This window comes from Pipistrellus kuhlii, unplaced genomic scaffold, assembly GCF_014108245.1.
Source record: "Pipistrellus kuhlii isolate mPipKuh1 unplaced genomic scaffold, mPipKuh1.p scaffold_m20_p_12, whole genome shotgun sequence".
In the NCBI taxonomy this organism is placed as follows: domain Eukaryota; kingdom Metazoa; phylum Chordata; class Mammalia; order Chiroptera; family Vespertilionidae; genus Pipistrellus; species Pipistrellus kuhlii.
The window spans coordinates 1,415,398-1,427,438 of NW_023425427.1; the positions used below are offsets into that span (position 1 = coordinate 1,415,398).

Below are 12,041 nucleotides of genomic sequence, written 5' to 3' on the forward strand. Positions count from 1 at the left end.
GTAATCACTCATGAGCATCTACATGGGTCAGCATATGTCCTTCCTCTCAGTAACCTTCAACAACTGAGCAAACAGAGGCTTAAAGGGAGAACAGAACCTGCTCCAAAGCCCGAGTTCTTTCCATAGCGTCTTGGTTGCCTCCGAAATGAGAATAAACAAATAGCCGCTTCAAAATACCATTTGCGTGGTGATAGGCCAGTTTGCAAAGTACTCGCAGTGAGGGGACAACCTGGGCTTCGATGCCAGGCATTGGCCTGGTGGGAACCAGGAGCCTGGACAGACACATTAATCACCGTCCTGAGGCTTTCTGGGGAACGGGGTGTGCATGGAGCCTGAGCTCACCCGAGGACAGTGATGCTGACCTTTTGGGCGGGTTCCCTAATTGACCATGATGAAAAGCCCAGGGAACTGAATGTCCTCTCTCATGGCCAGTGTGATTTATGGGACAATCACCCGGCATGTCTGGAGCAGGTTATCTGTGCACACACTCCCTCCCCAGCATGCAGCACCAGCCTGTTCTGCACCCAGTAAGATGAGTGGCCACTTCCTGAGAGCAGAGGTGGGCAGGGCCTGAGCATCCTGCTGGAGATGGAAGCCACCTCAGAGCCCAGACCTAAACCTAGAGGAGAAACCAGTGCCCCTTCTTATATTTAGCCCTGCTCTCATGAAGATTCAGAGGGCACTTTAAGATCCTACTGAGCCATGGTCCAAAGGGCCTTGACGGGAGGCGTGCAGACAGGTGGGATCTCCTAGGGCTGCCAATGTGGACATTCTAGAATGTGGGGCAACAGGTGAGCAACAGGGAGTCTGTTGTCTGCTCCTTCCCAAGGCCAGCACTCTGCCTGTCATTGCTGATGGATGTGCATGGCTCTGGACGTGACGTCTGTGACGGTGTCCCTACCCCCAACTTAGGATATGCAGTGAATATTCAGTCATACAACTGGCAGTAAGCAAAACACTGATTGAGTTACTTTATTAAAAAACAAAACAAAAAAATACACCTATAAAAAAAGACTTTATGTCTGCACCCACTGGCGCATTCAAATATATTCACACATGCATAAATAAACACAAGCACACATATTTGGGAACGAAATGTAGACCCAAACACACACATCCTTCAGTAGACTCATGCCCAGCACGTACACATCAGCCAAATGCCACCCAAACACAGCACCCACACAAACACATCCACACAGGCACACAGAGTGCATGCTCACACGTGACACATCAGTACAGACACCTCTTAGGCACCAAACATATCACACACACAGAAAGATGCACAAAAGGCAAACACACCAATACATCTCCTGCCCACCTGTGTATATACTGCATTCCCATAACACAACTGCTCGCAAATGAGCCACAGAGCCTGGCTCTGCGTGCCCTCAGCACAGACTAGCAGTGGGCAGAGGTGGCAGCAGCATCCCTTCACCCATGAGCTTCCTCATGATCAGAGCAGAAAGGGAAGGAAGTCTGTCTGACCTTGGAACCTGAATCTCCTTCCCTCCCTTGCAGCCCACTCTCCCACTGCCACACAGATAGATGCCCTTCATGAATGGGTCAGCCAGGTTGGTGGGGGCACACAGGGGTGCCTAGCCAGGAGATGCAATGGGGGACACTGCGAGAGAAGGAAAAGGGAGGGCATGGTCCCTCCTGGACACCCAGCTCCCTCCCCTCCTCACCTCCTGGGAACCAGCTCCCTCTCCCTCCTCACCTTCTGGGACCAGCTCCCTCTCCCTCCTCACCTCCGAAGGCCCCTCAGACATCATCCCTCCCAGGTGGAACCCCTCCCTGGGGAGAGCCCACCACTCTAAGGAGAGGGACTTTGTCAGAAGCCTTGTAGACAAGAGCTGGGTCTGCGTGGGACTTGGGAGCTGGAGGGCACATCTGGGGCTGCCCAGACATGTAGCTTGGGCCAGCCCCCCAGCAGGACAGGGAGGTCTGTGGCAGTGAGGAGCCCTCGTGGTTACTGCCACCAAAGCTGCCACTTCCCTACTCCTTGGGGAAGGAGAGGCAGGCAGGGGCCTGGTGAGATCACTGTTCTGTGATGATACCAATTAAGGCTCATATATCACAACACAGCAGCCTGGGAGAGGGAGCTGGTCTCCAAGCCCAGAGCTGCCCAAGCGTGAGGGAGGAAAATGCAGAGCGGGGAGCACAGAGAAGAGGAAGTAAGACAGGCGGCATCCCAGGGAGGCCACTGTCTCCTGTGCTGACCAGAGTTTTTTTCCTTTCTCCCTCTTGGGATAAGACAGCTTTGGTCTGTGTCTGAGGCTGCCCCTTTTTTTGAGAAGCATTTTATCCTGGAAGCCTGGTGTTGTCCTTGCTCTCTAGAAACTCCAGAATGGATCTCATGACAACCACCAGCTTTGAGCTTTCCCCACTGCTCAGCCAGAGTCCCCTTTACTCTCATCACTCATCTTTGACTGTTTGCATTCCCCCCTTGTTTTCTTCTCCTCTGGTCCTTCACCACCCCCCCGACCCCTGTCCCCTTCCACTATCTCCCTTACTCTTCCTCTGTGAGACTCCTTTATTTCCATCACTGGGTTTGGATGTCTGAGAGACGGGTTCTCATTCATGGTACTGGACCGCCAGCTCTGTAACCTGAGCTCCTAGGGGCTAGATGTGCAGAAGGAGCAACCTCTGAAAGGCACTCACAAGACAGGTCGCTTCACCATCTGGGCTTAGCATCCTGGTGCTTAAAGTGAGGAAGTTCTAACCTGCCCTGCACCTGCCACCCACCATCGCTTCCTCTTCAGCCCCCATGCCTCTTCCACTGAAGGGAGGACAAGCTGCAATAGGAAAGATATGGGATAAACTATGCATGCGTGAGAAGTGTGTGTGTATGTACATGTCCATATGTATGTGTACATGTCCATATGTGTACATGGTGGGGCAAGAGTAGGGTTTTGTTTTTTTAATATATTATTGATTTCAGAGAGGAAGGGAGAGGGAGAGAGAGAGAAACATCAATGATGAGAGAAATCATTGCTCGGTTGCCTCTTACATGCCCCCTTCTAGGGATCAAGCCCAGGACCCGGGATGTGCCCTGACAGGGACTCCAACTGTGACTACCTGGTTTATAGGTTGACACTCCACCACTGAACCATGCTGGACTTGAAACACAGAGTTTATTCTTGTATTATTATCTATTAACTAGAAGCCTGATGCATGAAATCGTGCATGGATAGGGTCCCAGGGCTTGGCCTGCAATCAGAGCCATTTGGGACCTTCCAGCTACCAGCCAGGGCCTTCCTTCATTTCGCCCAATGCCCTGGTGGTCAGAACACGTCATAGTGAGTGACTGAACTCCCTGTCTCCCGGTCAAACTCCCGAGGGGACAGTTTACATATTAGCCATATATATGTGTGTGTGTGTGTGTAATTTTACTATTTTCCATAGGAACAACTTTTATTTTATTGATATTTTACAGAGAGGAGGAAGGGAGAGAGAGACCTAGAAACATTGATGAGAGAGAAACATCAACCAGCTGCCTCTTGCACACCCCCTACCGGGGATGTGCCCGCAACCAATATACATGCCCTTGACCAGAATCGAACCTGGGACCTTTCAGTCTGCAGATCAACGCTCTACCACTGAGCCAAACCGGTTTCGGCCATAGGAACAACTTTAAACCTATTTTTGCCCCACCTTCTATGTATTACATACACACATTTGAAAGGGAACCTTTAGAATGGCTAATAGAATTATATATAGCCAGTCGGATTTGACTGTGAGAAAGCAGTGGTGGGATGATTCAGGGGGAGAGAATGAGAGCAGGACAGAGGCAAGGACGTGTAAGGCTCAGAGGGAAAGCCAGGCACAGGCCAGTTGAACTAAACAGAGTGTGAAGGTGGTTAGTGGGAGACAAGACCATGAAGGCTGGAGAAGGGGGTTGGACCTTGCCCTGGATGTAGGGAACCTTTGAAAGGTCTTCAAGCAAAGTAGGTACCAGACAGAACTGGGCTTGGGGCCAATGCAAATGGCAATGGGTATCAGCTGGACTGGAGATGAGAGAACAGTCAGGGAGACCGAGGACAGCCCTGCTGGGGAGCTCCCTCTCTCCCACTGCCCTCAGGGTGGGCAGTCCACTGGGGACCAGGGAGCAGCAGGGCCCACACTGGGGGAGAGCAGCCCTGGGCGTTAGGAGACTGGGGTTGATTGGCCAGCTCACACTCTGCTTCCCCACAGGGTCCGAGTGTGCCGCCACCTGCCTGGACCACAACAGCGAGCCCGTTATCCTGCCCACGAACGTGACCGTCCGTGACATCCCTCACTGGCTGAATCCCACGCGGGTGCAGGTAAGTGACAGGGGCTGCCTACCTGGGCCTAAGGAGAGGAAAATGCCTTTGGCGAACACTTGCGTTGCCTGGGTGCTGCACTCATCGCTTTACCTGTTACACCATCACATTGCCACACCTCCCTGTGCAGTGGGAACTGGCTCACAGTCACTCTCTGGGCCTTAACTATTTAATACTTGCCCTCTGTCTGGTCCTGTTCTTAGGCCCTATGCTTTCCTGTACCACTGAATCCTGCTGACAGCCTAGGGGACTGATGTTTCTAGTTACAGAAGAGGAAACCTGGACACACACCCATGAGTAGAGAGCACAGAGTTGGGTCACATACGCACTCATGAGAGAGGTGCTCTCAGGCTTCTCACTGTGAGCTCTTAGAAGCCTTCTTCCTCCCACATCCTAGATTTCTGGCATCTTCCCTGTGCTTTCCTCATTTGTTGGAAAGCAATTAATGTGAATAGGGAACTAGTAACACTGTTTGTGAAGCACTTACTATGGTCATGTGCCCAGTACTGGCACACAAGACTGCATTTAAACCTTGGAATGGTTTTGTGGTGCAAGGTGGGAAGCACTGTCTGCCTTCTCAACCTGTGGACTCTAAGATCTCAGGAGTGACAGCTTGAACCCAAGCCTGAGTCACATGCCCTGCTCTACTCAAGGCGAAGGCTGGCTTGCCTGGCTAGACCTTGGAAGCCCCGCCTCCTGACAGCCAAGGGCATTGCCCATTTCATTTGGGGGCTGGCCACTCCCACTTCCCTATGTGATCAGTCAGGGATCCCAAGCTGAAGTGGGGGCCCACTCTTATCCTCCAGAGCAGCACGCATTCCAGGCCACAGGAACTGGCTCTGGGCACTGCCCTTCCCCTGGAGAAAGTGGGAGGCAGAGGCTCCGGGGTGCAGGGTTGAAGTCCCTGCCCTGGTGCTGGGAGGCCTCCGGTCTGCCCACCTGCAGATCGTGCCCAAGATAGCTGGGGCAGAACCTGATACCAGGTGTCCTGTTTCTCAAATGAGTGGAGGGCAGGATTGTGAGGGCTTAGTCAGCACTCGGGGTCTATGGACCTGGCCAGCCCCTCTCTGCTGCCCCGTGCCCCTCAGCATTCTCCTCCCCTTCCCCTGCTCTCTGTGCCATCTCCAACTTTTCTCCCTTTCCTGCCTCTGTTTTCCCTGTGTCTCTCTTCCCACTCCTGACAGGACTGTCACCTCCCTCTGCCTTCCCTGCCCACTTTCCCTCTATGTCCACCCCCTCTGTCTGCCTGGTCTCTGTCTCCTTGCCTTTGATTCTCCCACACACCCACCAGGCAGCCCTGTTTCCCTCAGCTCGCACTCCTCCAGTCCTTTTCTCCACTGGCCATGCCTTTCCCCACCCCTCACCCAGGGTCACACAGGAGCAGAGTTTGGACCATGACCTCAGCTCCTTCCCTCGTGCCTCCCTCTCGCTCCTACTCAGACTCCCACATACCCACAGGCAGGGACACACTCCCACACAGTGCAGACTCAGGGGACACTCACACCCAGGACCGCGGGGCTCCTTTGCCTGGCCCAGACCACGGTGCCTTGGCCCAGCTTCTACTCAGGCCTTTGCTCCACACCCTCCCCACCCCAGGTGAATTCCCATTCCTCCCTCTGAGAGCCCCGGGCACTAAAAAATTCAGTTATAATTCACTGTGAAATAAATCCAGGGATTTGAAAGCCTGCAAGCCCCCCTCCTCAGTTGCCCACCCGCTGCCTGTCTGCCCCAGCCCCCACCCGGTTCCCTGGTCGGCCGGCCTTTATTGATGCTGGCCTACCAAGAGAGCCATAACGAGGTTCAGACCTCCACTGGTCTCCGGAGGCCTCATTATCCAGGAGGAAAAAAATGTGGTAGAAAAAGGGAGGAGGGCGAAGGGCAGAGATTGATGATTTCCAGGAATACGGCAGAAAAGCTGGCCTCCGCTGCACACTTGCCCCTTGTGTGACGAGAGCTGCAGAAATAGAGCTGCTGGTGCTGGCAAGGCACACCAGGCCGGAGCAGGCCCCGCACAGCTCTGCCTTCTGCGGGTCTGCCTTCCAGGACCAGTGTGAGGTAGATGATTGGGGCAAGGGTCTGCCCCAGCTCCTTTCACCTTTGTCCCGGGGTAAGAAAGTAAGAGGCGATCAATAAAAGGGGATGGAAGGCCAGAGCAGTAGTAGTTCTCCCACTAGAGTTGGACTACCGGCTGGCCCCCCATATGGCCAAGTTGAATTTCTTCAAGTCTCAAGACTCTTCATTTGTGTGTGGCCCTTCTCCAGAACCTGAACCCTGAATTGGAACTCTTTCTATGCAGGCTGTGAAAGAGATTCTTATACCCTTCCTTTCTGAAATCAATAAAGATACATTTTTTAAAAAGGAAAAAAAAAAAAAGGAAAAAAAAAAGAAAAGTAAGTAAGAGGCAAGAACTGACAGTTCATGGATGCCTACTATGCATCAAACATTGGGTCAGGCACTTTCCATTGCTTATTTTCACCCCAAACTCCAACTCACACACACACGTGCACACACACACTCCCCTATCAGGTATGTAGTAGTCTCTGTTTTGCCAGTGGAGGAAATGGAGTCTCAGAGAGGAAGCCTCATGCCTAAGAGGAAGTGAATGAGGACCATGTCAGTTTAATGTTACAGCTTACTCGAGCTACCCATGCAGCCTATCTTGAATGTACAGTAATGATAAAGGCAAAATGTTTACTGACCAATTATCAGGGATAGGCTGGTAAATGGTTAGCAACTGCTTCTCCCCTGAAAATGAACTCTGATTTGTAGCATTTGCCACTTACTGTGGTGTAAATATTCTCACTGTGGCAAATACCAAGTTTTCCAAGTCACTGTCACTGCACACAAAGTTAGGAAGAGACAACCTCACTGTTGCCTCTTGTGAGCCAAGGCAAGCCTGCTACAGCACAACACTGGTGGCTCAGTACATGAAGGGCTCGGTTCTAAGCACTGGCATATAAGGAGAGAACGAGAATTGCTTAGATGAGGACTGTATCACCACTGACATTATGTGCTTTGTGAAGGCAGGCCTGTGGTCATCTTATTGACCATGATACGCCCCGCAGTGCCTACCTCACAGTAGGTGCTCACTAAATATTTATGATTGCTGAGTGAGGTGACCACGGTTCTAGTTCAAGCCCAGGAACCTTCTTGCTGTATGTCCTTGGACAAATCTTATCACTTTTTTAGGCCACGGTCTCCCCATCTGTGAAATGAAAGAGAGGCTGAGATCAGAGAGCCACAAACTCAAACATCTGCAGGATCCTGGCAGGTGGGCTAAAATGGACCCGCTACACTTAATGGGTGAAGCAGGCCAAACACATCATTTTTTTTTATATTGAATACTTACGTATATGTTTCATAATAGCAGTAGTATTTACAATAATTATTTCAGACTTAGAGGAAATATAACAAACCCTCATGACATACTACCCAACATAACAAAGAGGACTTTCAGATAGTTGAGTTCTTTACCTCCAACTGATCTATAACTTACATGCTCATCTTTAGCATACTTTGTGGTAAGTATTTATGTTTGTGCCCATTCATGAAACCAGTACCCAAGTCTGGGTGGGTACATTACAGCTCCCCAGAGTCCTCCCCTCTCTGTGCCAGGCAGTGCCCTCCCCCCACCCCAAAGTAATCCCTGCTGATTTTATTTTTTTAATTGGTATATAATTGGCATATAAGGTTATATTAGTTTCAGGTGTACTAAAATATTTTAGTTTGATTTTCTTTAAGAACAAAACACTCTATCCTTTAATTTTTTTAAAGTACTCCCCTGTGGGAGTTCCCCCTAACTATCCCCTCTTTCCCTACCCTGCACACACAGGTACATACACATGCACTTTGAAAGTAATAGGAAAATCTTCCAACCTAATAAATGAGACAATGCAACACAAATGCAAGGATACCCTGTTTCCCCGAAAATAAGACAGTGTCTTATATTAATTTTTCCTCCCAAAGTTGCGCTAGGTCTTATTTTCAGGGGATGTCTTATCTTTCCATGCGCTAGGTCTTATTTTCGGAGGATGTCTTATTTTTGGGGAAACACAGTAGATTGAAAAGCCCCTCAGGCTGAATGCTGGAGAGACTACAGGGAATGGTGGGGACTGGTGAAATGAGGAGAACAGGCTGCTTCCAAAGGGGGCAGCTCTAGCCAAGTGTTGCAAGGTGGAAATATGGGCTTGGGGTGGCCAGATTTTTCATTTTTTCTTGAGTCTTTAAAATATAAAATCTCTTAGGTTTTTTTTTGTTTTATTTTTTTTTTAATATTGGCAAATAATTTTGACTTCTGTTAAGGACTTCATGTGCCAAACCAAACATTTCTGTGGGTTGTGTAGCCTGGAAGCTGTTGGCTCACAACCTTTGAATGAGATCGACTCTTCTGGCCCCGGGTACCTAGAATTCAGGGTTCAGGCTCTGCCATGAGCTCCTCAGGAGCACCTCCTTTCTGCCTGGCACTTCCTCACCCAGAGGAGCTGGAGTTTCCTGAGGGAAAATGCTGCTCACAACCTCAGATACTTACAATTCCTCTAGGTAGATGGGGCCTTCAATTTTACAATGGCATCTGAGAAAAGAATGGAAGGAGGAAAGAGAGGAAAAGAGGAAGAAAGGGCCAGAGGGAGGGAATTAAGGAAAGAAAAAAGAAGTCAGCTTTTATTGAATATCTGTGAGATGTAGGCCCTGCTTGTTAGGCAATTTCATATATGCTATCAGGAGGGGTGTGGGATCTGAGCTCAGGATGAGGAGGCTCAGTGTATTTTCTTATTTGTCAAATTTTGCCTGGGGCCCGTCTTTTAGATACTCTGCTCACTCCAATGTTTGTCTCAAAGCCTCTCCACCTTTTTAAACCTTGGTCTATCCATCGGTCAAAAGAGTAAGCCACGTTATGTTTGCAGCTTCAGGGGATAGGGGAATCTGAAGGAGAGAGTGGCATTCAAAGTATAGACCTGGAAATCAGATGGATGTGGGTTTAATTCCTCACTCCCATCATCTATGTGTATGATTTGGGGCAACTTGTTTAACTTCTCTGTGCGTCAGTTTCCTCTTGTGTAGACCAGATTTTAAATTAGTACCTATCTCATGATTATAAGAATTAAATGAAAGTTCTGAGCACAGGTCTTGGACCACAATATTTGCTAATAGAGGATTTTGTGTTGATAAGGATCTGAATAATATGATGGGGTTGATGATGATGGAGATGATAGTAGTGGTGGTAGTAGTGTGGCAGCAGTAGTTCTGGTGTTATTGGTGACAGTGATGGTGCTGGTACTGGTGAAAGTGATAATGCTGGTGGTGGTATTGATGGTGGTAAAGGTGGAGATGATGATAATGGTGGTGGTAGTGAGGGTAGAAGTGTGATGATACGATTGGTGTTGGTAGTGATGATGGGTGGTAGTGAGGGTGGAGGTGATGATAGTGGGGTGGGTGGAGGTGATGATGTTAGTGTTGATGTTAACAGTAGTAGTGAGGGAAGTGATGATTGTATGGTTGATGGTAATGGTGATGATGATAGTGAGGGTAGAGGTGATGATAGTGGAGTTGGTGATGATGATGATAGTGATTAAGTTAGAGGTGACGGTGGTGGTGGTAGAGACGATGATAGTGGGGTTGGTGGTGTTGATGATGGTGGTGATAGTGCTAGTGTTGTTGACAGTGATGATGGTGGTGATGGCATTGATGCTGGTGATCACTGCAGCTAGGAAAACAGTATATTCTTCCTATGCACCAAAGCAGGAAAGGAAAGCTGCCTTACAAAACCTATTGTGAAAGGACTCTGATGGGACTAGAGGTCTCACTGGCATCAAGGGGATCAAAGCCGAAGGGCCCCATTGGGATCTCACAAAATGTGCTGTAAACAGTCCACCCTTTCCTTCATATCCTGCTGCTTGTCCCCTTTCCCAGCTCTCCTTGCATACAGAGGGGCCCTGTAGTGAGACAGGTGGGGCATGCAGCTCTGAGGAATGGTGGAAACTCCAAACACCTTGGAAAGATAAATAGGCTCATGCAGATGGTATAAAAGTCCTTTTTCTGAACTCACATCAGGTAAACCTCAACTGACAGAAACATGTATAACCACACCAAGACACTCCTACGGACGGATTAAATTAGTTCCCAAATAAGTAAGGGGAGGGATGGGCATCAAATCCCTAGTGGATCCTAACCCTGCTGTTTCTACTACTTCAACCATTACTGAGTGCCCCTCCAACATCCTGTATTTTGGCTGGGAACAGACTCTGCAGCCCAAAAAATGAAAGTATGGTTAAAGTTTCTCAGAGAATGAAAGCAGGTGATTCTCTCTACTTCTAGCCCCATGGCTGGGAATCAGGGCACAAAAGCAGCTAAGCTGGAAGAGAGGAACATGAGAGGCACTCACATTTCTTCACTTGGTCAACACATATGTGTTTGCTGTGCTCCATGCCTGGTTCTGAGGAGAGACAGAGAGGTCTCAAACCTAGGCTCCTGCCCTTAAGAACCTTAAGTAATCAGTCTTAGGTTAACCATTTCCATATTATTTATCTCTGTGTCATCACAACAAGCCTGTGACACTTTCAGTGCCCATTTAACAAATGGGAGAACCAAGTCTGAGAGTGGAAATTTACAGAGCAATTTTAAGTCATAATTGCAACCACGCCTGTCATACCTCAGCACCCAAGGTCCTTTCCATATATTGCTTTGCCTAAATCTATTGGGAAAAGGCAGACATGTCAATAGAGGTAGTAGGGAGCTAGATAGATTTCACATTTTAAGACTCCTGGCAGATTTTTGAAGTAGGCTTTTAGTCCAAGATCTTTAATTCGTTCTACACTAAACTGGTTCTTTAAACTAGACACTGTGGTAGGCATAGTAAATGTCCTGATCCTCAAGCTACACGCAGCTCTTTGGCCCCTTGAGTGTGGCTCTTCCACAAAACACCATGTGTGGGCGCGCACATACAGTGCAATTGAAACTTCGTGGCCCATGCACAGAAGTTGGTTTTCGACTCTCAAAAGAAATGTCAATCATTGTACTGTTGCTGTTTGGCTCTGTTGACTAATGGGTTTGCCCACCACTGCTTTAGGAGAAGGGGGGAAACGAGAAAATACAGTCCATCGATAAAATCATCTCTATCCTGAGATGGATCCATTCATTCATTTATAACATAAATACTTCCTACACTTCCTCCACGTGCCAGGCACCAGTCTAGGCCTGAGAGATCCAAGGTGAACCAGAGATGCAGTGTGGCAGAGAAGAAAGGCACCCATACCAGTTTCAGACATGTCTTAGAATCATGTGATCCTCAGTTCCAAGCTCACCAAGAAACCTAACTACTATTTGAGTTCCAGATAGGTCTGCCCTCAGGGAAAGAATGAGCCAGTCACATGGCTTTTCCACATCCTGACCATGTGACTATTTCTTTTTTAAATATATTTTCATTAATTTCAGAGGGAGAGGGAGAGAGAAATATCAATAAGAATCATTGATCAGCTGCCTCCTGCAAGCCTCCTACTGGGGATTAAGTTCGCAACCTGGCATGTGCCCTGACCTGGAATTCAACCATGAATTTTAATTTCAATTCAACCCTCAACCACCGATCCCCACCGGCTGGGCTATTTCTTAATTAAAATTTATCAACTGGCTCTCAGCCAGGAGAGCAAGCCCCGATCATATAGTAGACTTCCATGGCTGGCCGAAGACACAGTTACTTCTCACTACAAATCTAAGAATTTGCCTCCCGGTCATTTTTATCTCATT

At 48.8% G+C, this 12,041-nt stretch overlaps 1 protein-coding gene across 1 annotated transcript in view; it reads left to right on the forward strand.

Moving 5' to 3' along the window:
- PAPPA (pappalysin 1) overlaps positions 1 to 12,041 on the forward strand; it is a 215,893-nt gene that overhangs the window by 183,183 nt on the left and 20,669 nt on the right. The window contains exon 19 of the mRNA XM_036432813.2: positions 4,195 to 4,304. Coding sequence (XP_036288706.1) covers positions 4,195 to 4,304 — 110 coding nt within the window. The remainder of the gene's footprint in view (positions 1 to 4,194; positions 4,305 to 12,041) is intronic.